At 42.0% G+C, this 26,035-nt stretch overlaps 1 protein-coding gene and 1 long non-coding RNA gene across 3 annotated transcripts in view; one reads left to right on the top strand and one right to left on the bottom strand.

Annotated features, from left to right (window-relative positions):
• Nucleotides 1-3,060: 3,060 nt before the first annotated feature.
• Nucleotides 3,061-11,210, bottom strand: LOC128137554 (uncharacterized). Its single transcript, XR_008233727.1, has 2 exons — nt 11,075-11,210; nt 3,061-5,106 (listed from the first exon to the last, which is right to left on the bottom strand). It is a non-coding gene; the product is annotated as an uncharacterized LOC128137554 (long non-coding RNA).
• A 296-nt stretch (nt 11,211-11,506) lies between these two features.
• ARL15 (ADP ribosylation factor like GTPase 15) overlaps nt 11,507-26,035 on the top strand; it is a 230,536-nt gene continuing 216,007 nt past the window's right edge. The window contains exons 1-2 of one of the 2 annotated variants that reach the window (XM_052777363.1): nt 11,507-11,829; nt 23,732-23,747. Coding sequence is in view for 1 of the 2 variants with exons in the window: in XM_052777364.1 (XP_052633324.1) it covers nt 11,818-11,829 (12 nt within the window). In the remaining variant the exon portion in view is untranslated. The remainder of the gene's footprint in view (nt 11,830-23,731; nt 23,748-26,035) is intronic. The other variant, XM_052777364.1, reaches the window with a different exon arrangement.

The raw sequence follows: 26,035 nt of genomic DNA on the forward strand, positions 1-26,035 counted from the left end.
GAAAACTTTACATATTTATATTTAAGGGCGAGTCTTGATACAGTAAAATCACATTGAGAACAAGTGTTAGCAAAAGGCGTTCTTCATTTCAGTCTTTAATTGAAAAACAGGACAGCTGAGTGTGTATAATTAAGTACAACAATTTAAGTAGTATCTGGTTTAAATCCCATTATTTTCTCTCTTAACTATATACTTGCAGTTTCCTGTAAAAAATAATGTCCATTGTGCCTTTGAATCCCTTTGGTTAGAAAATACTAAATGAACTTTTTAATGTAGCAATACACTCTGTTTTTAAATACAGCGACTAATTGTGATTATCTCAGACAAAAGCAGTTAACATGGATCTGCCCTTGGCCATAGTAAGGGCAAGTTCACATTTAATGTAATTGTCAATTAACATCTCTATTAGTACATTTTCCCAGTAAAAACAAGCCAATGAGAGCACAGCCCACTCTGTTGATTCGAGACTGAATCCTTCCCTGTCAGTGACCATCTTCTGTTCTGCAGCACAAAGCAGTTGTTTCTTTGTTAAATGGCAATAAGCCTTTGTCCATGCTTTTGTACGAACAAATTGTTATATATGTTTCACACCCTTAAAAAGTCTAAATGTCATAGCTAATATACTAGGGACTTACAACAGGCTTTGCCTCTAGCTGTTTTCTACACCTAATTTTACACAGTGCACATAAGCAGAATTAAATTGTTTAAATAGCGTAATGCCGTACAGCTGGTTCAGTCAATAATGTCCTTAACTCTTGCTACACCATATTTCTCCCCAAAGGATTATATGTGTTTTACCCTAACTATTACTTTACCTTGTTTGGGAGGGAAGGAAAAATGTCTCAGAAATTTTATTCTGTGGGGAGCAATAAAGAAGAACATGAACAATGTATATATACTGTTATATGTTCTAGCAGCTGATGGAGGCATCTTAAAACTGCTGTGCAAATACCACCAGCACCCAAACAGCTCTGCAAAAAGTAGCAATGGCAATAAAGGCTCCCTCAACCTTCCTCCAAAGACCCAAGGGGAAAAGGGGATTGCTAATAAACCCTTCAATTTTTACTCATGGAAATCAGCTGAAATCTGTGGAAGTTTTTCTCACCAATGCCAACGGCAATAGGCAAGTTTAACTTCCAGGCACAGCCCAAGTAAACAACGGTATGTGACCTTGTTACCTGTTTTGCAAGATCTAGCTGGGGTTGAAGCTGGAGTGTGTGAAGTGTGGTCTGCTAGTGTGAAACCTGGCAACAACCTGTCTGCTTATTTTTGGCTGTCCCTTCCCTGCCCCATCCATGCCCGAGTCAGGTGAATGCTTTGTCTAGGGAGGGTGGGAGCTGACTGCCATTCAGGGGAGGAAAAGAAAGGAAGAAGTGGCCTCTAGGTTTTAAGATGGGAGTGGACTGTGGAGGGAGGAGAGGCTACTGGGAAGTAGGGGAGGCAGAAGGATGTGTCCTGGATCCTGTCATCTGAAGGCATGAGGGCTAGTGAGTGTGTGGAGAGACTCCCCAAAGCCCCAGAACTTCCCTCATCCTTCTCCTTCCTTTTTCTATAATCCCGCTCCTTTCCACAGACCCCCTTCCCACTGAAACCCCCTAAACTCACTCCCCATTCCTCTTTCCCTGCTTTCAATCAGTTCAAGTGAACAAACCCCTCAAATACACTTGCTGAGCCCTGCCACTTCTCTTCTTCACCACAGCAGAACCTGATACTGATTTTTTCCATTTATTACAGATCCATATTGAGCTACTGAGACTTCATGAAAACCTCTCTCTGAATCCCTGCAGGTGTCTACTGTGGGCTGAAAGCTAAAATATTAATTGTATTCCTCCTATGGAACTCTATAAGTCAGTGGATTTAAACAAGCAGAATCCCAGTATGTTATATGACACTATCCCAATATCTATCTGTTGCCATTTTCCTATGTTTAAAGGATACAGAAGCCCTACTGTGTGCTGTTATAATCTGTTCCCACTCTTGGACAGTGGCTTCCAGTCATTCTGGAACAGTATTACTGGAAGGATCTTCTGGGCAGGGAACAAGATACAGTAGAGAGAGCTGTCAGAGTGATGGCATTTCAGGGTCAGCCGTCTGTCTCCCAACAGATGGTGTTTTGTTGTCTCTCATTAAAAAACCTTCCATGCAGAGAGTAACAGTGTTAGATCTTGTCATGCTAATTTAGCCTAAGCTCAAAGATAAAATATGTATTCCAAAAATACACAGGCTACACAGTCAGCTTCAAAGTGCAAAACACATCTTTTGATCCATGTGCTAGCCATGTGACATGTAATTATATCACCTCATTTCCTTTTGCAGTTTAGTTTTGATTGGACCAACACATCTAAGCTACTTCACTTGTTTGCTTTACATATCCTTCTTGGCCATGGATGGGGTATGCACCACCACAGTGCACACACAACACGATATGGCTCAGAGCACTCGGAGTATATGAATTCTGGACTAGTTGTGAAAATGAGTGCATAAGGCCTATGGAAAATCCAGTTCAATTACTGGGTAAACCTCTGAACAAACCCCTTTACACAAAGGTCAGGTAGCCAGTGTCTTGCTCCTATTAAAAGCAGTGTTTTTATTGGGAACATGAATTGGGTCTTCAAATCAAATACCTGGATGTTTGTAAAGAGGGATATAGGCTTTTCTGCTTTTCCTGAGACAGAGGGTCCAGTTTTCTAAAGAGAAGATGTTCTCATTACTGCTATAATACAGAAAGATTAAGCTGAAGATGCAAATACGGGATGCAAATACTGTTTATGTTTTTAAGTAGCTTTCTGCATGTGATTTCAGAATGGGCAACCATTATCATTATGAAGATCATCTATTTTGCATGGGGATCCTTTCTCATTTCCACTCACACTATCAGAACAGTTTCTTAAAAATCTGTGGTACTAAAAATATAGCAAGACTTTGACCTGTGGATTTCCAAGAGGAAGTTGAATTAAGAAAAAACTTAAAATTAAGAAGAGCCTACTTAATATTCTGCTTCTATAAACATTTGAAATAAGGTCTTTTGAACTTCTTGTACATTAAAGCACATACTCAAGCAGCTGTTGAATAAAGTTTTATAAGGTGGTATGTTTAACAGCCTGCTACATTCGGCCTTAATCACTCATCATAACCTTAGAAAAGACAATATGTAAACTGGTTTTGACATAAACTATCCCACCTTTCCCACATAAGTGGGCCCAGTACTGAAATCATGTTGTATGAATTACAGCATTTGTAGAGCAGCCAGCAGTCAACCAAACCACTTTGCGGAGAAAGCAATATAACTAGTCCTGAATGTCTCCAGTGTTATCTTCCACGTTAACCTTCCAAGAGCAGTTCATTCAAAGGCGGAGGTGGTTATACACATATTTAAGTGGATGCTCCCAAACCTAGAAGGCACGGTGCTTCAAAAACATTTGGATTACCTTCAGTTCATGTTATTCCTACAGTACAGATCCCGTTCAGGTTTGCGTATGTGAGCTGCTTTTAGAAACCAAGGAGCTGAGTGATTTAAAAATGCAAGTTACTTACTTAATAGCCCCAGTACAGAGAGATTAGTGGTGCTGAAAAAGAAACACCACTTTGTTACGCACATTTGCTTTCGTTCTTCCAGATGTATTTTCCAGTGTAGTGCTATTTTCTTAACTTCCCAGCTTAATAATATATCTGCTGTCCTAGTGGGGGAGCAGAAGTTGATTCATCTGGATTCTTTTGGTGTATCATTGCTTCAACTTTTATTACCTCAGATGTATAGAACTGTACCCACAGAAACATCACAAAATGCCTCAGGAACAGTTACAATTGAAAGAAACCCCTTGGAGAGATATGATTTGTTTCTAAGACTTCCTAATTACCTTGTTGGTTTCAAGTCACATATCTCCTTACTTATTACATCTATTTTTTTCCTCAAGAATTAGTACCTTGGCCCATATTTCCTGCTTTTCAACTAAATGGTAGTCCTTTAAAACGATCTGCAGTTGCTGTAACCTTTTCCCTATTCCTTGTCTTCAAAAAGTGGCTGAACTGCAATCCTTTTGGTAAATATGTCTGACTGACACGCAGTTCACCTTCTGGACTGGTATTGTTCAAGGCTTGTTACAATTTTCTGAGGCACTGATATCTGTACCTCATATTCTGCTTCCAGAGTCTTATGCTCTGATATTGCTTTTAATCCTGTTTCAGCTGTGTGTTGATATGTGTGCCTTACCATTAGTTACATACTTCAATTCATCAGGAATATGCAGCAAAGCGTTTAAGCATTTAAGCACACTTTAGTCAGTAGGACTTCAGGACATGCTTTAAAGAAAAAAGAGCTTGTAAGGATATGCTACATAGCAAAATGCAGTTTTAATTATAACTTGTGTTCACATGCCTGCATAGCTTAAATTAGCTAACATGAATAAAAGAATTACTTTTGTGTGAACTGGTAACTGGACTTCAAAGTCTAATGCATGTGTTACTACTTTGTCCTTTCTCTTCTTAATGTACTACCTAGATGAGGCTAAAACCCGGCTTCATTTCTGCCATAAAGGTATTTCCATACCAACTAATAATTTCTTACTCATTTTGAGCATTTATTTTATCCTTTGTGCAAAAAGGCATTTTGTTTTCATCTAAGATTCAGAAACAAAGTAAGTTAAAATGCAGAAAAACTTCAACCACTGAGACTTTTTATCTGGTGTTCATTATTTCCAGTGAGAGATGAAACGGTCATAGCTGCAATGCTTTGCTGAGCATATTCTTAATATATGCTATATTTAGACTACAAGCAAAGTTTAGTTGTACAGGTTTGTAGTCACACTGACTTCTTGGGAAGACACGACTGTTAAGGAAAACACAAAGCTGAAGTATGTAAGATGTATTACAATGTTGAATATAAATATGAAATACAAGGTCATAAGCAAAATGCAATTTCTTTTGTTTCAGAATTATCTGTTCTTTCATTTGCTTTGAGACTTCATATTTCTTCTCACCAATTCATACATGCCATTACTCTTTTAGAGTGAAGAGAAGGACTGCTGCTGGCAACAGTCAGACCCATGTTCCAGGTCTCTGCATAGCTTTACTCGAGGCACAAGCTTCCTCTCCTTTGGACAGGCAGACCTATGGGATGGGCATTGTTAATATCCAAACACAGCTGAGGTATTATGTAGGTCACAAGATACATTGTCTTTTACTAATGCAGTGGCATTTTTTTCACACCTTTACAAGACTATGATTTGAGAAGTTCTGAAAATATGAAGAATTTTCTAAGACCGAATGGGAAGGTGGCAGGCTTTAAGCACCGGATCCAAACCCAGCCCATTTTATAGTTTGAACGAGACAGAATATTTTCTCTCTAATGTTTTTAGGGGTAAATTTGGAACACAAATGTAATTCTGGCCTAACAGGGTTCTCATCATGTAGTCAAAAACAAAGGAAAAGGCTACAGATGAAAACATGTATTTGCATGTTAACACTAGAGCAAAGACCACAGGATAACTGTATTGCTTTATTTATTCAGTAAAAAACAATCTGAACATGAGAGAGAAATATTTGAATACTCTGTAAACAATACTGCTACTAGAAACAAATGTATTACAAACTCCAATTGGAACTGTAATCCTCATAAAATGTACTACACTGAAGTCACAAAAATCCAAAGGTTCAGCTCATCCCAGAAAACTAGACATTAGGTGGAACAGGACTAGATTTCTTAGTGTTTGCCTCCTCATTGGTTCTCAGCAGGGACACGAAGGTACAACTTCTAATCAATCTCTTGAAGGTATTTCCACAGTGCCCCAAGCAGTAGAGGGTTAAAACAGATCACAACAATGAATTTTTTTTTTTTTTAAATCTTCACAATACCTTGCCGTAGGAAAACACTATTTTCTACATTTCACAAAAAAGAAACCAAGCAACGTCAAGTTAAATGCTTTGTTAAGTATGTATGAGAAGAAACCCTAAAGCTCTAAATCTAGGGCTTCCAAATTCCGGTTTCTTAAACACAGAACCCCTGCTGCCAAGGGAGATTCCCTATCTGTGATCATTTAGTCCTCAAACTCTGCTAATAATTCAAACAAGGACTCTTAGCTACTGTTTTTGTTGCTGTGGGACTGTTTCACAACCTTCCATTGAAGAGTCATGAAATGAAAAATGAGTCCATAGCACTACCAACTTGGGCTGGGGTGACATAGAAATGAAATAATACCATATGTAATTTCCAATCTGCTCAGCAATATAATCTATTGACTAATCTATTCAAATTTCTTCATGCAAATCTTCTTGCATTACTTTACCAACAGTAACATTTTTGGTGCACTGGGAAGAGTAAATAATTACATAACGTCAACTGTAATATTACAATTACTTTATCCATATCCCATAGGTTTAAATTAATTATTCATTAAAATTATACTAAATTTGTATCAGTGTAACTACAGTCAGAAACTGGTTTCTACTTTTGGCCATTTTTACTATTAATCTTTGCTTTTAGACTGCCTGTTGTTATTTTGCCAGTAAGGTTACTTAAAGGACAGCCAAATATTTCAGGAAACCAGAAAAGGGAGAACAGGTGAAAAATCCTTTTCAAAATCTGCTTGCTTGCTTTCATATCCATGTGTTCTTTTGTAGGAAAAACACCTAACCGTAGCACGCATGGTGACCATAATGTCAGAAGGTAATAAAGCATTAGAGCACAGAGAAAGAGGAAGAGAAGATTTTTGACTGAAAGGTCTTGCTTCTCCCATAGTGCTCATTCACTTTTGCCTGTAATATCTCTGCATGTTGACATTTGTCAATATATCAGATAGAGTTGCAAATCGCTTCAAGTTTTATTTACTCAGAGCAGCTTCTCCCTTTCCCCAGTAACAGTTACACAAAGTTGTTTAACGGCAGGCTCCAAGTCACTTATTGAAATTGGCCCTGCAAATACAACTGCTGACTGCTCTTGACCTCTATTTAATACTCAAACTCTGCTTATGAAAAACCCATTCTTTGATTTCTATGTCCAGTTCTTCTTCCATTTTTATGCCCTTCTGGATCTTTCTAGGAAACACTTTTGGTCATAATTGGCCACACATATTTGTTGTTAAAATTTATACTTAAAAATCTATTATCATTAGACCATTCAAATATTTTTTTACCTACATCAGTTTTCCAGCTGCTGAACATCAAACTCCCCTAACTAGCCTTACTTATTATCTCCAGCTTCTTGTCTGTTCTACCAGTGAAGTCAGAGACTGTTTTATCACATCATTTGTCTTTTTGAACTAACTACTATTCACATCTTTTAAGGCATCCAATTCTAAATTTCTAGCCATGCCCTATAAAGGGATTTTGTAGCATTTGGGAGCATTTACATTACTGTATGAGTATCCTGAGTCAAAGAGGTCCATGTTTTTACGAGAGGCTTTTCTCTACAGATTTTATTATTCCAGAGTAAGTCTATGGTATTAACATGAAGCTACACATTATAATGTTTTGCTTTCCTGCTGCTAACTACCCTAGGACTTGCCAAGAGAGTCTGCCCTCTGCAATGACGTTGTACCGTGGAAAACTAATGTTGAAACATAACACAGTACAAGTAAGGTAGTCTCAGTACTTTCAGAGATATTCAACGCTTTATCTCTGTTTCTCAACTTTAATTAGAAGGGTAATTTTTTTTTCCCCCCTGTAATTAAGCTTCTTAAACAGAGGTATCTGGGCACCTTACATCAGTAAAAACTGAAGATCAGTACAACTACTTTCTTGCTAATAAACAAAAGTCAGTTGCCTTTCACCTAAGGTTATTAAAAAGTAAGGCAATTGGGCAGAATGGGGTGAGCAAGGGGAGAACAAACACACCATGCCCTTTGTTCTCTTAATGAATGAAATTATTCTGATGTGGCAAAGCGGTTTATATTGTTGCATTCACTGATATACTGCTAGGTCTCTCTGCTTTAGGGCATCTTTTATAAAACATCCAGCATTCAGGTCATTCAAACCGTGATGTGGGAACACTGGCCATACTGTTCCTATGTACTGCTACTGAATGAATAGCACTGCTTTCTGCAGGACTTCTCTACAAGTATTATCTTTGCCAGAATCTATTTAACTAATGAGACCAGGAATTAAAGCAGTATGGCTAAAAGGTATACTAAAGTATGCCTGTCCCTCAAGTTGTTTTCCAAAATAATGCTTGCTAGACAACTTGTATCGATACAGCTGACTATACAATTCTGAAAGAAACCCTACTAATTCCATTCAGATATGTTTGGAAATAGGCATATTTGTTGGTATTTACATTTTAAAATTCCTGTTATGCTAATATCTACTAATACACAAATAAACGTTATGTCAATTCCACCTTCAGAGTTTGTTGACTGCTAGTGCCATAAAACCTTGAATTTGGCAGGTGGCAATCATAGGTTAAAATGTTCTAACTCATTAAATTGCACTGAGATAAACAATAGGTGATTAAATGTTGTGCTCAGCACTTCTCAGGGTCAAAGCCTGAGTCCAAGATTGATTATCTTGCATGCAAGTTTTACAGAAATAATTTTTGCAACAGGATTTAACTGAAGATACACTCGTTTTTGCAACCAGAGTTATTACCCAATAGCCACCACATGAAGTTTTGCCCCATTAAAATACTGTGATGTTTTCGCTTCCATCATTAGTTCCTGCTGACAAGCTTCTTTGTGAAGATAGCTAACACTGGATTAGGTATACATTCCAATATAAAACTGAACTTCTTTTTAGATGAAAGAAATCCTACAGGACTTGCAAGAAAAACCTCAGCAACACAGGGACAGTGTAGGCTAGAAGGCATGTGTTGTAGGACTTGTATTCTGCTTACATTCTGCTATTGTTCAATGTTAATCTTCACTTTATGTCATAAAATGAATGCGCCATAAGGCTACAAAATGGCCAAAAGACTCACGTGTTTATAGTGAACAGGATGATTAATATGTTAGCTTAGGCTTGGTTTCTCTCTCGATAAAGTCTGTGGGATTTGCAGTGTATACATGAGAATTTTTCTGATTTTGTTAACTGGTATTCTGTTCAGCTCATGAGGACTTGCTTATAAGCTGGAAAGAAAACTGCATGTATAAAACAGTAATTTGGGAATAAGCATTTTTCTTTGTGTGTATAAACACATTGCATCTTCATAATCAGATCTGTCAGGTTGATTCACATAAAACAGAAGGGTCTTCTACTTCATTTTCTCCAGATCTAAAACAGTGCTAACTAAACCACACCTGAGAAACGTTTACATAACTCACAACCACTCTCAGAAATTCTACTACTTTTGGTTGTGATGTCTCTCCGCACTTGATTATCCTTCCCATTAAAGTGTTTTCCAGTGTCTGACCTAAATCTCCCTTGCTGCAATGCAAGCCAATCACTTCCTTTCCCATCATGACATCCTCTCTGCAGCAACTCTCTACATATGGATTCTATCCCCCCCCCCCCCATCAGCTCTAGAAGAAATAATTCCCAGTCCTTCCCCATTACTCTCATAGGAAACACTTCTGAAATCTCTGCTTGTTCTTGATGCTCTCCTTTAGGTTCTATTCCAGTCACCCTTCATTTAGGGAAGCATCTAAAGGCAGCAAGTCTCAGGAGTGATGTATTACTGCTGCTAAAAAGAAGAAATAAAGGGTTTTAAAGGTTAAGGGGAAAGCACTGCAAAATGTTACAACTCACAGAGAATGACAGAAGAATGATGAAATCTCAGCTTCTTGCAGCTCCTTTGTTACACTATTGAGACGCGTACTTTAGCCACCTCTGTTCACCCTGCAGTTCCCACTGTCAAAAGGGCATCTCATGATCAGAGAAAGTTGCCAGCAATGGCTGTGACTATACAGAAAAAGTCAGAATACTGAATAGCAGGAAGGGCCAAGCCTGTATCCCTCCTTCCACCCCTTTGCTATTAAAATACTAAAATTAGAAAATTTCTTAATGATTCAAAGTAAACAAATCCATTTGTACTCCTCTAAACTAAATTTAACCTGCTATGCAGCTGTATTTGACATTGATTCCCAAAGTAAAGTAAGGAGGGTCAAAGGAACCAAGTTTTTTCTAGACTACACACATGAGGAAAATGAATTAACCATTGACAAGAACTACTTGCTTTTTGGGGCAGACAGGGGGAACGCCTTATGGAGACTCTCTGACACTGGCTGGATGCTGTAACTGAGCCTGTTTGCGACAGGCCCTAACTCATTACAAAGAACAGAGCCGCAATTGCAATTGCCCATCGCCCACCCCAGTTTACTAGATCTAGGCCAACTGCTTGCTAATATCCTTACAAATACACACTCCCATTTGCTCTTGGATCCTCATTTACTCCTTTCCTCTTTGCTTCTTACCTGCTTTTGCAATCCTTTTTATTACACCGGGGGTTGTGTGGTGTTTTTTTTTTTTAATTATCTCACTTGATACTGCCTTTCCAGCTTTCCTAGCCCACAGTCACATTGAGAAGTTTCCTTCTATGTCTCCAGCAAGACAGGTGTTACCGCTAACATTACAAATTTGTGGAAAAGCCTACGGGTCAGATGTCAGCTTGCAGAGCAAGGCACGAGCGTTGCTTTCACAGGTGGTTGAGGGAATCATGATACAGGATAAAGAAGATACACTGCTCATCTGCCTACATCAAATTTCCCAAAAATAAGTTTACTCAGAGGTTCTGCTGAATGTGGTTTAGCTGCTCCTGTCCCTCCCGACAACGGCTTGTTTCTACTGAGGTCAGCAACGAAGCTCCTGTCCCTGCCCGTCGGGAATAAGGAAGCATTTGCAAACCCGGCATGAGGAGCCCCTCCGCTCCCAGTCAGCTCCCTCAGCCACCGACCGACCGACCGCCGGCCGGCTGCGGGGCCTCGGCCCCCCCCGCCCCCGGCAAGAGACGAAGCCTTCAGCCACGCAGAACAAGCCCTGCCCGGAGATCTCCTCCCCTCCCCGCTCCCGGCCCGGTGCTCTCCTGCCGTGTGCCCCGGAGGCGGAGCGCAGGGCGCAGCAGCTCCCGCCGCTCGGCCGCCGGCTGGAGCCTGCGGCCTCACCCCGCTCCTCCTCCCGCCGCGCAGCGCAGCCGGCTCCGACCCTCGCTCACCTCACCGCCCCCCAGGGGAGGGCCCCACTGACCAGGCAACGCACCCGCCTGGGGGGAAGCCCCGGCCGCCTTCCCAGGGCAGGAGCAGAAAGCAAGGCGGGGCGGAATAGACGTAGAACCGGCGGCCCCCACCGAAGCTCCCGCACGCCCCACCGGGCCCGTACGCCTTTAAGAGCGTCCTGCTCGCGCCCCACGTGTGCGATCAGCTGACGGCGACGTCGGGCGGGGCGGGGCGGGGCGGCGCGAGCGGGAGGCGGGGAGGGAGCGGGGACTCTCGCGGCTGGCGAGCGCTGGGGCGCTGAGGGCGCCGGGCTGGGGTTGGCTGCGCCGCGGCCGCCCCCCGCCGCGCGCCCCGCCGCCGCGCGCCCCTCCCCCCCGCCCGCCGCCCCGCCCCCCCCCCCCCCCCCCCCCCCCGCGCGCGCAGGGCCGCTGCGGCGCGCTGAGGTGCGGGCGGCGGCGGCGGCAGCAGCAGCAGTCGGCTCTGACAGCGCCGCGGGGGCAGCGCCGGCGTCCCCGGACCCTCCGCAGGCCCTCGGGGCGGCGGCGGCCGAGCCTCCCCCAGCCCTGCACCTTGCGGCGGTGGCCGAGCCCCCCGCGCCGCCGAGGCCGACGGGGCGGCGGCAGGAAGCGCCGCTCCCCTTTGGCGGCGGGGCTCCCGGTAGCCCAGCGCCGCTGTCAGCCGGGCGAGCGCCCGCGGCCTCGGAGACCTCCTCGGCAGCGCGGCGCCCGGCGCCACCCGGTACATGGATTACCTGGTAGGTCCTCCGGCGGGAGCGGGACGCCCCCCGCCGCCGCGCCGCCGCCGGCCCGTCGGACATCTTACCGAGGGCGCCGCGGCTGAGGCGGCGTCCCCGGCGGCGGGAGCGTGGGGGCGGGGTGCGCGGAGGGGGCAGGTGGGGCAGTGGGCGCGGGCAGCCGGGGGCCGGCGGGCAGCCGGGGGCCGGCGGGCAGCCGGGGGCCGGCGGGCAGCCGGGGGCCGGCGGGCAGCCGGGGGCCGGCGGGCAGCCGGGGGCCGGCGGGCAGCCGGGGGCCGGCGGGCAGCCGGGGGCCGGCGGGCAGCCGGGGGCCGGCGGGCAGCCGGGGGCCGGCCGCGCTGCCTTCCCCCGGCCCGCCGGGCTGTTAAAGGGCGATAAACGGGCAGGGTTCCGCTGAAGCGTGCGGCGGCCCCGCTCATTTGGCCGCTATTAGATTGCTAAAGCCGTGACCCGCGTCGCTGTTTTTTTCCTAAATGCATGAGCTTAGGTTACGCTTGAATGAACTAAATTGTCACCCTGGGTGAGATCAGCCCTGCGCCCAGGCAGCTGGTATTCAGGGGTAAGCTTTATTGCTCTTTAATGAATATTGGCTTTATTCGCCTGCGAGAGATCGTATCGCAGGCGCGCACTTCAGGCTGGGGTCGTGGTTGGCGTCCGGAGTCCCCGATGTACACTCGGCAAGCAAACCCTGTGGCACGGCTAGGTAATGAGCTGATGACTTTATTTTAGTACAGTACTTGCTTACCTGGTCTTCTCAGCCTAACAGCGGGAGAGCGTAATGGGCACTTCCCATCACTCAAGTTTTGTTTCTTTGCCCGCTAGCCTGTAAACTGTGCCCCCTCCTTCCTCCTGAAGTGCTGCAAAGGGTCCGCTACGGCAATGAGGAGTAGGTCTCTTCTGGCCGTCGGTGTTCGCTGTTGGTGTTTGGTGCGACCAGTCAGGAAGTATTTGGGAGTCAGAAACTTGACTTGGCCTTTCGGAGGTCTTCACGTGAGATGCGCATGGGTGTAGGCTTTCAAGAGAGGTTCATCAACCAGTCAACAGAATCTCTGGAGATACTCTTTCTAGCGAATTGATTTGAGGATTTGCTGTGTAGAGATGAGAGCTGCATGCAGTGTATGACTTTCCCTTCTCTGACAATGAAATCAACTAAACCAGAAATACATTAAATATTTAATTAAATACTATTGTTCTGTCCTTGTAGCTTAGATTTATTTTTGGTTATTCAGCTTTATACCAAAAGAAAATGTTTTAGGCTTTCCTTGCTGAATTCAGATAACCGAGAGAGAATAGAAAATGAGACCTGTGCAGTAGAAATGGTAGGTAGACTTCTCTTTAACAACCTAGTTAATGGAATACTGATAATAAACTTGCTGTGTGCCAAGTACAGCCTTGTAGCTCCTTGAGAGCCTGGAGCTGTTTCTTAGATTTTTTCCTTTATAAACTTATATCCAGATGAAACTGGCCATCCTGTACTTTTAGAAATGCTTGCATTAACCTTTGTGACTGCTACAGGCTGTTGTGTGGTAGGCCAGCCACTCCGAGAACAATAAATTCAATAAGCCTTGGAAACTGAGAGCATGTTTTTGTATTAACTAAAGGGGGGAGAGGATTAAATAGCTCAACAGTTTTTTTTTTCCTTACTCTTTTTCTCCAGTTCATCCTTTTCCTCTTTTCTGTTGTGTGGCCGCCTTTGGTGCCATTTCTAAAAAAAGTGAATCTTCAGGATAACAATATCCTGAGTGTTCATGCAAGTTTTGCCTGATGTTTCTTATACAGGAGTATCTCTGAAGACAGACTTTCTCAAGGTCTCATCGATCTCACAGTGCATGTTATAGTGGCATATGAAACTTAAAGGATTCTTTTGATGCAGAAGTTGTTACAGATCAGCCAAGTTATTTTTTTATAGGTGGTGAAAGCCAGGGGTTGAGGATAATAGTTTAAACAGGATGCGGGTCCACTGATGCTTCAGAACAGTCCAAGATGCCTTCATCTGTCACTGACCAGTACTTGTTGCTGGGCTTTCCATACTTCTTATACAGCAGGAGTCCCTTGATCTTTGGAATACTTGCTGCAACTGGCATCAACTCTTTTAAACTGAAGGAGAAAAAAAATAAGAAAGTTTAAAATTTTTGCATCTGTGTATAATTTGAGAAGAAAACACTTCTGTTTGGCAGTTCAAATATTTTCTCGTGCATTTGTGTGGAGGACTTCCCCTTCCAGCCCTCATCTTCACCACATGCAGGAGATTGGTCCTCCTTCGCCTTTCTCTGTTAACGGTGGTAAATGGAATGGCTCTTCTTGGTAGTGAACAGTGGGTTCAAGCACCTTAGAAAGTCTGTTCTGACAAAAAGAATTGATGATGGTGAGTTAGGCAACGAGTTGTCTACAACCCACTTTCAGCCTGGAGGACCAAGCTGTTGCCACAGATGCCCTAGCGTAGAGATGGGCCTGCTCTTTATGCAATACTGCAGTTAGAGTATGGATGTTAACCTATAGATGTAGAACGACGACCTCATTATTTTCATAACAGCAGTAGCAAGAAGCTGTACATGTTAAGGAATTTTATGTTCTATGCATTTATGTTGGCATCTTGCACCTATGTGGTCTTCAAAACTTAAGCGGAGTCTGCTGGTTCCTCATGTTGGTGTATTGGGTTTGCGTGGCAAGGTTTTGTTAGCAGGGGCGGGATACAGGGGTGGCTTCTGTGAGAAGCTGCTGGAAGCTTCCCCCATGTCCGACAGAGCCAATGCCAGCCGGCTCCAAGACGGACCTGCCACTGGCCAAGGCCGAGCCCATCAGCGACGGTGGTAGCACCTCTGGAATAACAGATTTAAGAAGGGAAAAAAAGTTGCTGCGGCAACAGAAACTGCAGCTGGAGAGAGGAGTGAGAACATGTGAGAGAAACAACCCTGCAGACACCGAAGTCAGTGAAGAAGGAGGGAGAGGAGTTGCTCCAGGTGCCGGAGCAGAGATTCCCCTGCAGCCCATGGGGAAGACCGTGGTGAGGCAGGCTGTCCCCCTGCAGCCCTTGGAGGTCCACGGTGGAGCAGATATCCACCTGTGGCCCATGGAGGACCCCATACCGGAGCAAGTGGATGCCCAAAGGAGGCTGTGACCCTGTGGGAAGCCTGTGCTGGAGCAGGCTCCTGGCAGGACCTGTGGCCCCATGGAGAGAGGAGCCCACGCTGGAGCAGGTTTTCTGGCAGGACTTGTGATCCTGCGGGGGACCCACGCTGGAGCAGTCTGCGCCTGAAGGACTGCACGATGTGAAAGGGATCCATGCTGGAGCAGTTCATGAAGAACTGCAGCCTGTGGGAAGGACTCGTGCTGGAGAAGTTCATGGAGGACTGTCTCCTGTGGGAGGGACCCCATGCTGGAGCAGAGGAAGAGTGAGTAGTCCTTCCACTGAGGAGGAAGGAGCAGCAGAGACAACGTGTGATGAACTGACTACAACCCCCATTCCCCATCCCCCTGCGCCACTTGGGGGGAGGAGGTAGAGAAAATTGGGAGTAGAGTTGAGCCCGGGAAGAAGGGAGGTGTGGGGGAAAGGTGTTTTAAGATTTGGTTTTATTTCTCATTACCCTGCTCTGGTTGATTGGTAATAAATTAAGTTTCCCCAAGTTGAGTCTTTTTTGTCCATGATGGTAACTAGTGAGTGATCTCTCCCTGTCCTTATCTCAACTCATGAGCCTTTCATTATATTTTCTCTCCCCTGTCCAGCTGAGGCAGGGAGTGATAGAGTGGCCTTGGCAGGCACCTGGCATCCAGCCAGGGTCAACCCACCGCAGCTGGGCACCTGTATTGCAGCCTGCAGGCAGTAAGGTTTTCTCTGCCTATAGTGTGAAGCAGACAGCAGGGCAAAGGATGTAAGCGTTTCTGGTTGCAGTAGTCCCTTGACAGAGCATTAGACAAAGTTTTGGTTAGCAGTGGGGCTGAATGAATGAGAGAGTTTAGTGGAAGGAGGCTAGGATAACTGAGGTCAGGTTTGCTGCAGCACGGACTCCGGAGTCGTTCCCTCTTGACGAGGAGTCTACCCCTCAGCTAGCTCTTCCCAGACTTGCGTAGGAAGGTTTTTTCCCTGATTTTTCCTGGCTAGGGCCTGCATTCATGGAGACGTTCTTCTCCCTTAAACAGCTGATCCCAAGAAACACCGAACATCTGCAGGACCTGTTAATATCAAAAGGTTATTGAAAATGTTCAAAACCTGCTCAAAGCCCAGTCAGTTGGAGCCAGCTTGGACTATAGCCCTGAAGCTTGTATGGGTAGATACCCAGAACCTGTGTAGGACCTCTCCTGCTTACAGTGTGATCCTTGATTTATGGCTAATGCCATCTGATAAAGCACTGGTATTAGAAGAGTATCTTCTGTGTCGCTCTGGTCCGGTTGTGCATTCTAACAGAGGAGTAGCACTGGTCTTTGTATGTGGAATAGCTAGAAGAGGCTCTTGAGCCTGGTCCCTGTTTTATTTTTGTATTGATATAATTACATTGTTAGGAGTGGTGTAGTTTTTTTTGTCTTTTTTTTGTTTTTTTTTAATCAGCATAGCTAAACCAGGTTCAACCTCTAGAAAAGAACCCATTTTCACTCATTTAGAGGCACCTTTTACTCATACAGTTTATTCTCCTTGTATTGAATTTAACTCCTTTAAAACATGCTATGCAAACACAGCTGCATCAATGTAGATTTGTAGGTTTTTGTGACTGCATAATCCTGTGGTGTATCTGCAACCTTTTTCTGCTCATTCTTGCTGCATTGTGTCTGGAAGGATTATAGTGTATATATAGACTTGTGTTGGCTGGCCTATGTTCAGTAGACTATGCTTAATTTAAGAAATTACAGCATGATGCATCTCGTGAAAAGCATGGCATGTGACCAATCTTAAAATTTTTGTTTGGAGAACTTGTGGGGAAACAATAGCGATGTTTCAGTTTTTCATAGGTGATACTTGCAATGCAAATTTTAAGCTGCTGAGTAGACTTTCTCAATATACTTCTTCAGTGGCATCCTCTGTCCTAGACAAGGATCTTACATGCAACTGTTCAATGTGTCAGCCTGATCTGTATAGAGCTTTTAAAAGCTACTTTAGAGGGTGATGTAGGAATTTGAATGTGTGACTTCACAAAAAAAGAAGAGGTCTTATATTGCCCTGAGAGTTTGTAAGATAAATTTGATAACCTGTTTAATTTTGTATATTTAGCATTTTTAATATGATTGCTTATCCTTAAATTTTAAATTGTATCCTATACTATGTAGTATCTTAGTTGTGTATAAGAATGTTTCTTGGGCAGGTAATGAAGCGTATATTCCAACTTGAAATGGAAGATAACACTTCTTATGTGAAAAACCATATCAACTTCAATGATTTTTTTTTTTTTCCTTAAAACTTAGGCATGAACATGAGTATTGCAAATGCAAAATATGCATGCACACAGAAGCTAAAATTTATTTTTTGAGTAAATTGAACTAAGTTTTCAAATTTTAGGTGAATAGGCCTTGAAGTGACTTCAGAGTTTCTTGGTGTCTGAATGGTCTTGACCTCAAGTTCTGGATAGTTAGTGTTCAGGCAAAGTCTTTCTTGACTGGGGAAAGCTGCATATACCAAGCTGTGGTATTCTTAAAAACACTAAGTGATGTTAAAAGAAAAAAGAAATGTTTCTGAGCAACTTTTCTATCATGGACAGCTTACCTTTAAGACCTTCCCTTTTATTTAGTTGGACCCTTTAATTTAATTGGACAGGTTTGATTTAGAAAGTGGTAATACAGGATAGATCATGATCACTTCATGGTTCTGATCTACTTCAGATCCTGTCTTTCAATTGCTGTTGCCTGTTCCATCGTTTGGTATCTGCAGGCCATAGAAAACATTCTTTCTTATACTACAAGTGGCATTATGGAGGCAACTGTTTGAAGGTTAGGGTCTTACTTCACAGCAACTTTGTAAACCAGTAGCTGCTGTTCTTTGAATAAGGAAAGATGGGGAAGGTCCATACTAGGAACCCCAGATTTTTCCTCTGAAGCAGATTTTTGATACACCACCTGCAACATGAGTAACAAAGGTTTATGTAGCCTCGCCCTCTTATCTTTGCTGAACATCCCTCTCATGGTATGAATTTTGTCTTTTGTCATGTAATGATAAGGATTATTGGGGCTGTCTGTTGACTCATCTATCAGCTATAACATCCTTGAAATTTTACACCCTCTGTAGAGCACAAGGGCTTGTATCTTAAGATACTATCCCTCCTTCAGTTTGGGAAGCTGATTAGGCACAAGGATGAGGGGTCTGACAGGGGTCTGATGAGGTTTCAAAATAGAGATGAACACAGGAAAGAAGGCACCTAACCGGTGTAAGATCAACTAGCATACAGGGTGCATGCAACTGTATTAGTGTTTGGATCAGATGTGAATTTTTGAAGTGAATCTTAGTCGCCTGTACTTACTGTACGTAGGTTTGCATTGCAGAGTGATCACAGATCACAGGAACCTGATATTTTTCAGGTGAAACCAGATTGGTAGATGCACTCAACTAATGGGTTTTCAGTCCACAGGACCAGATCAGAACTGGTCTGAAGTAAAAAGCCTGAAGTACGTGGTATGAATGCTTGGTCTTCAGCATCAGTTCTTGCTATGCTGTATTACTTGGTATTGTATACATAGCCAGGGTCACTTAATCTGGAAATGAGAGTGCCGCTGCTTTTGATTACTTTCTGCATCAGCATAGCAATGTAGGAAGAAACTCCAAACAAATTTTTGAGACCCTCTCCCAAAGAAGTTATTGTGGCTAGGTTCCTGTTGCTATTTCAGCTCCATGAAGTGTAACATTCAAATCTAAATCAACTGGGAATGGCAAATGGAATAAATTCTGGGGGATGACCTCACCTGAATGAGCATGCTTCTGATTTAAGTAAGTTTGGGAGATCAAGAACCTGATCTGGCTGAAGACCTGGAAGAGAGGTGGTCTCGAAAACAAATCGTCGTCCTTGGTTGAATCTGCCCAGCCAGTATTGCAAACAGTTTTTGCTGAATGAAAGATGTAATCAGCCATATAGAAAAGGCAATAAAAATACTGATGACTTAACTAACTGGAAGTTACTTGACTCAACGTAGATCAGCGAGCAGAAGTGTAGAATTCCTGTGCAGAAGATAAATGCTGCATTTGCTTGTCCTGCAATGGGAAGCATTATTGCATTCCCCAGGTAAAGTTTGATTCAAAGGTGGCTGTTACAAACAGTGAAACTTCATACAGCTTCCTTGGGAACACAAAAGAATGCCTTAATGTGATTATAATTTCCAGCACAAGATTCTGTGAAGTCACAGGGGTATTCCACACCAGAAATTTCAGTCTCTTCAGATACACACACTGAAGAAACAAGTGAATTGGCATGTTTAAAATCAAATTAGTTTACCATTTTGCCCTTTCTGTGATGAGGATTGCATTAGAGTGGTAGATGTTATTACATCAAAAAAAGTGTCCCAGTTTCTGAAAATGTGCTAGTCTGTGTTTGTTACAAACAGCCCAGTAGTGTCCTTGTGAATTAGTCCCAGGTTCGGTATGTGTTGGGCCCCATGTTGCTCTGCAGTGTGCTGCTCCTGAATTCTTCGGTCAGACCTCCAAGCTTGAGGCGACATGGTGATGAATTCACAAAAGGTTAGAAATGCAAGCTTTTAATAAGTCAGAAAATCTGCATTTAGTAAGGACAGAATATTCCTCCTAATACTCCATGCTGATTACCATTTTTGGCTTGTTGTCAGTATCATCAGCTCGCGTTTTTTAATACTGCCAGTTTGTGATGTTTATTCTCTTAAACTGAGTTCTGAAGTTTTGTGATTATGTGAGGATATCAGCTTTCCATTAACAAAAGTAGTATTTTTGTTTCAAACTTAAAAGCACTAATGTCGGCCTGAACAGCTGTAAAGCCATAAGGAGAAAAACATATGCAGTACTTAAAATCTTGTGATTGTTTGGGTTTTGGCTCATAATACTCTGGAGTATTTTGGTTTTGCTTTTTTTCACTGTGTGTGCAGCAAAACTTTCTGAAGTGCAAACTGTCTGACTGTATAAAAGTCCTTGGGGACATAAATAAGGTATTTGCAATTGAATAAGAGGTTGGCTCATCTCATGCTGGAGCTCTTCAGAGTACAGAACTTTTCTTTTGTCTTGCTGGCAGCCTGATAAGGTGACTATTGCAATTACCAACACGAGGGTGTCAGTAGCTTCCTGCTATCTGAGGAAGAGACACAAAGCAGGAAGTCTAGCTGACAGGTCCTCTGTATGTTTAGATGCAGTCCTGCCCTACAGCTTTCTTGCTTTTAAGGACAAACAGCAAGAAGAACATGAATCTTTGTACAATGCTTTGCTTTTATGGTATATGTTTTGGTGGAGCAGTAGAAGAAAAATTTGTTCACAGGACCACATTAGCTTTTGACATTGGAGAGTCTGGGGAAGCAAGATGGCATCCAAGAGCCAGGAGGAACTGTTGATACGGGGGCAGTGAGTTTGCAGACTTGTTTTTTTTTTTCTTGTTATGACTTGGAGGTTTTGGATGGAAGAAGCATCTGTTTTCTATGTTTTGTTAGCTTTTACAGCAACTACTGCCTAGTCTTCCTTTATATGATTTTGCCTCTAATAGAGATGAAAAACTTTGAAGCAATTAAAAACGAAGTAATCGTTCTGTAAACTGTCAATAGTAAGCTTCATAAATAAGCATCGATAGAGCTGCTGTGGCAGTGAATAAGAGGGAGAAGAGAATGCAGACATTACAAGGGAATTTAGTGTTTGTGTTTAGTTGTATAAACTGCATATGCTTTGGATGGGCTGATGCAGAGACAAATATTAAGAGTGCATATTGAACCTGGGAAAAAAATCATAGTACCCCTCTTGATATTGGTAATAGAATGGCAGATGAAATTCAGGGTTGATAAATGCAAAGTTGCGTATATTTATAGCAGAAGTCACATGGCAATAGGGATGCATGGATAGGCCCTAAAATACCATCGGGGCTCAGGAAAGGGAAAGAGGATCCTTCTTTAAAATGTCATCTCAACCCCAGTGCCTGTCAACAAGTTCAGAGTATTAAGAAGGAGAAATCTCATTTTTACACTGCTTAAATGTATGGTTTGCTGTTGTCTTAAATGCTACATTTCTGGCTGTACCATCTCAAGCAAGAGTATTGTAAAACCAAAGAAGATACAGAGAAGGATGACATGGTAATCATAAGAAAACAATTGCTTCCATACAAGGAGGGATTAAATAGTTATAGCCCTTCAGTCTGAAGAAGAGACAGCTGAATGGTGTGGGGAGTCAATATTATAGGCATGTTTGAAATCATAAAAAGAGGGTAAATAGGCAATAAGTAATTTCTCCCAATAGAAGAACTCGATGATAGTTACAATCCAGGAACTTCTTTTTCCCATGAGTATGGTTGAATTCTGTGTCTCACTTGTGCAGTAACGTTAGGGAGGCCAAAATGAGTAGACTATGAATTTGTACAGTGTCTTGGAAGACAGGTCCATTGTAGGGGAGTATTAAACATGATGTTCAGGTGCAATGGTAGGTTTGTGGAGATCCTGAAGCTGGGATTGCTGGAACCTGAGGATGTGTCCATGAGATGTGATTCCCTGTATGTCCTGGTGTTTATGCTGTGTGCTAAAAACCTCCATCCCTCCTCATTGAGTGGACAGCTAGATATAGTTCCAGAACAGGAAACTGCAGTTAGAAAATGGAGGTACTCTGGATAGTGTCCAGGAGCACTCCCCAGTGTAAGTAGAATTGCATTGACTGCACAGGTGAGACTTTTTATTCAGAGGGATTTATGAAGGTACTTAATCTGCTCCAGGGACATGTAGCTAAAGTGTTCCTTCTGCTTGGAGGTGCTGCCTTGACATAGGAGCAGAGGCTATTGGCCTTCCAACATTTGTATCCTAACCAATTTATGACTTTATATGTAAGGCCCACAACACTGAGTGAACCTGAAACTGAATTGACAGCCTGTGTAGAGTGCAGAGTGATGATGCACTTTACAGTGAGTGATCCCTTCTCCCAGTGCTTTATTCTTACCTAGAAACTTGCATAATTTCAGGTTTCACCAAGACTGGAGAAAAGGTACAGAATTCTTGACAAATGTCTATGCTGTTCCTGCAGCTATTAATTTTGTGTTGGCTAATCTGCATCTTTCTGTCAGAACCATTGCAGTCTGGGGAACAGTTGTGGAAAACTGTTCTAGTGAGAATATTATCGAAAAGAGGGGAGAGCATTGTTCTCTGGTGCATCCACTTCATTACTTTTTATGATGACAAGAGAGTTCTTGGATCCAGTCCTACTTCCTGTTTGCATATCATTGCCTTTCTATCAGCATCAGGTTTCTTCTAGTCTCTAAACTCAGAATTATTTTTCTAATGATTATGTACAAGAAGGTTGATATTTTAAAAATCTAATTATTCAGCATTAAAGGAGAATATGAAAATATTTTGTGTGTCTTTTATCCTGAGAACTGTATTAAAAAAGAATTTGGGGAGTTTAAGTTAGAAGTGTTATTAATGGAATGTGCTAGAGGTCTGTGACATCTTGTGCAGAAAAAGGAGCCTTTGGGTTACTTACTACTTGGAGCTCAGTACACAAGCTTAGCAAACAGCAGTTCTGGTCAAAGTTCCTGCTACCTGTACTGTAGCATAGTTGTGTGTGATTTTGGGTACCTACATGTCCTTTAAAACACATAAGCACTGAGAATTTCTTTCAGGCTCCATACATATAGGTACCTTTAAAATCTGCATATTGTTTACACTTGTATTGCTAATTTTCGCATTTCTTATGCACTGAAGAAGTTGCAGATAAGAATGGAAGCAGAAAAGCTTTTGCCTGGAAGGTCCGGTAATTCCAAGTGATTACTGGGGTGGACCACTTCTTTATAAATTAGCAGAAGGGCATCTTAATCTTTATTTTACTGAAGAAACATATCACCAGAAGAAACCCAACAACTTCGTTCTCTCATATTGCTTTGTAGTTTTGTGGTCTTGGAACTATACTCAGTGCTGTAATTTATTTAGGATTATGGCAAAACAAGCTGAGGTCAAGGTGAGTATTTCTGTTGGTTGGCAGAATTGAGGATACCCAGCTCCTGCAGTTCTGTGTAAGGTGTCGAGCCTTATGTGCCTTTTCTGAGAAGCTGATTAGGATCCCTCCTCCCCTTTTGCCCACCAGGGTTCTTGAAACTAGTGCTTTTAACTCGGTGATTGCAGCTTTGAAGTGATCAGTTGCAGAACATGCTCCAATTAATCTCTTCAAAATTTGCTCTCTTGTAAATATTATGGGTAGGAATTTAATTTTGTATTTGCTGAAGATATAGATATTAAACCAACAAATTTGTGCAGTTGCAGACCACTGTGTGCCTGTGTCAGAGCTGTATGAGGTTTTTTGTTTTGTTTTAAACACCAAATATGGAAATTGTTTTGTACTAATATTTGTATTGATAGCTGAATGCTTGAAAAAATGGACAGACAAACGCTTGTGAACGAAAGGTTGCACAGCTGCAAGGCAGACATCTTTCTAAGTCATTATGAAGAGTCGTGTTTTTACAACATATGATTAAAATAACAAAGTTTGGGGCAAATATGTATGTTAGCCATGAGTTTAGTTTCCAGCTGGAGAAATTATTTAATGTTTGTGAGATGACCCTTTGCCTAAGCAGAAGAATGCCTATTGGCAGAGATGCATGCTTGTGTTGTTTGACATATTTGACCTGATGACTGCTTTTCTCACTTTAGGCATGTTAAGTGACTTGTGTTAAGAATAAGTCTTTGTAGAATTGTATCAAACAAGGTATCTTTCTTTTGTAATCTTTGTAGGTATATTTTTACATGACTTTTTTTCTTTTACTTTCATGCTTACCATGTAAAATCCTTTCAGAAAGCAACAATAAACTGTAAGTAAATTAAATGCAAATTCTCCAACAATTGTTTTGTTCCCTGATTGTATGGTCCAAAATAAGTTGCAAAACCAAAGTAATGAAAGATTAAAAGTATCAAGAATAAATTCCCCATTGTAGCAGCAGATTATCATATATGTTGTAATTCGGTGATCAGAGTGATAGTCTGTAGGATAGTATCACTAAACATCTAATTATTTATATAAGTTCCTGATGCTTTTTCAGTGATTAAACTGAAATAATATTGGGGGAATGTAAATTTGGGGGGGGGGGGGCTGAATATAAGAGAGAAGCTAAGAACAGCATTGGAATTAATGAGCTTTTTTAACACTATAGACTGCAGATCATAAGCATTTTCTTGGAGGCCTGGGGAAGGGATTCGCTTAACATTTCATTGGGGAATGCATAGGGGAAACATTCACTGGTACTGTATGTGACAGTAGGAAGGGGAGATGATTTAGAATTCATGCCTTGTAATAGCTTGTTGATTTCAAAACATTAATAGTAGCAAATCCAACAACAGATGAGTAAGTTAACACAGATGTAGCTTGCTTTTTTCTACTGAAGCAAGTGTCCACAGGCACTAGCTGGGGAATTTGAACTGCAGCTTAGTTCTCCCATGAATGTATAGCCTGGAAGTACTGAACAAAAATTAAAAAAGGAAGACAATTTATAATGCTGTGCTTGTCTAGAATAAAAGCAAACTATATACATTGAAAAGCTAGTGGTTTGCTGCTGCTGCATCTTTACTTCCCTTGCCATCTGAAATAATCTTTTACTTTGCATATAAAATTGTGTCTACCATCAACAGAGAATCTGTCACGATACTGAAAATACAAATCACTGTATCACCCTGTGTTTAAGTATGGGCTTAAACTGCAGTAGACTCAAGTTAAACATTAGGAAACTTTCTAGTAGGGAGGGTAATGAAGGACTAGGCTAGATTGCTTGGGGAAGTCATCCATCCCTGGAACCTTTGGAACAAGGTCTGCAAATACTGTCAGGAGGGGTCTGGGTATGGTTTATAACCCCACCCCACCACTTTCTGTAACATAGGATTTCTCAAAGTCAGTTCTGTTCCTACTTTTCTGTGGGAAACTCAGAGCACAAGTCATAGAATTGGATGTTTGTTCTGAAAGCTGAAAAAAAAAAAAAAAAAGAAAAATACCCTGGCAATTTAAATGGTGTTTTGAAGCAGCATTTCCTTGTCAGTAATAATATTCTAGATTGCTTCCAGTAAGAAAAGAAAATCAAGCATGCTGTTGAAGTTTGCTTTCAGGTTTTTGTGCTGTGCTTTTTGACTTTCAGACACAGTGAAATACTGTTTGTTTAAAATTTAAATGTGACAGTTACGGAAGAGAAAAATGTTGGTACACATTTTTTTGTTACTCATAATCCATAAGAGCTGCTCTTTTAATTTTTGAAGTCACAATTCTAATTAAATGGGTAATTCAATTGTGGTTTTTTGGGGGGGGGGAGTTAGAAAGCAGAGGCCAAAAAAACAGTTTTCACTGATACTGTTTAAAGTCTGTAGCATTCAGCACTTCACCTTCAACATCTTAAAATACATGCAGATGATGTCTGAACTTTAAACATATAGTAAAAATGTTCCACTTGATTTCTTTAATTTTTGCCTACAGTGACTTCTCAGATACCTTACTTAAAGTAATTCCTCAATTACTCTTCTGAATAAATCATTGTAAGCCTGGTTTATTGTACCTGACTGTATAAAAAAACCGGCAAGCCTACAATAGGTTTTATTTTGGTGTTCGGGAATTGCATTTATTTTCTGGCTTCTTTATGCTATTTAAAGAAGGTGTTTTTCATCTGTTTCATCAGAAATTCATAGTCCATCCTCAGCCTCTCTGGGTGACAGCAGAAGACATAGAATTGTGGCACCACAGCATATTGGAAGTTGAGTGAGTTGAGGGTAAAAACTTTTAATATGATTATTCACAGCTGTAAGAGCAGAGTAAATAAAATATTCAAGACAGTAGAGAGTTCTATTTTGAACATGAAGATCTCAGAAAACTAAAGGAGTATGACTTCAGAAATGTGGGAACATCAAATTATATGCATTATTTTGATATATAGAGGAAGAGAATTTGAATGATGATACAAGGAGAGAAGAACTATAGTATCTAAACATCGAAGCTCTTTACAGTCCACTAAGAAGCCAAAAAGCACATTGTTCTATTAAAATGTCTCTTGCAGGTTGTTTTTAAACCAGAGTAGATGGGACTGAAAGCTTGCATGCAAAATGTTAATGTTCTGTACAGGCATTT

Source organism: Harpia harpyja, chromosome Z (genome assembly GCF_026419915.1).
Source record: "Harpia harpyja isolate bHarHar1 chromosome Z, bHarHar1 primary haplotype, whole genome shotgun sequence".
Taxonomy (NCBI): Eukaryota; Metazoa; Chordata; class Aves; order Accipitriformes; family Accipitridae; genus Harpia; species Harpia harpyja.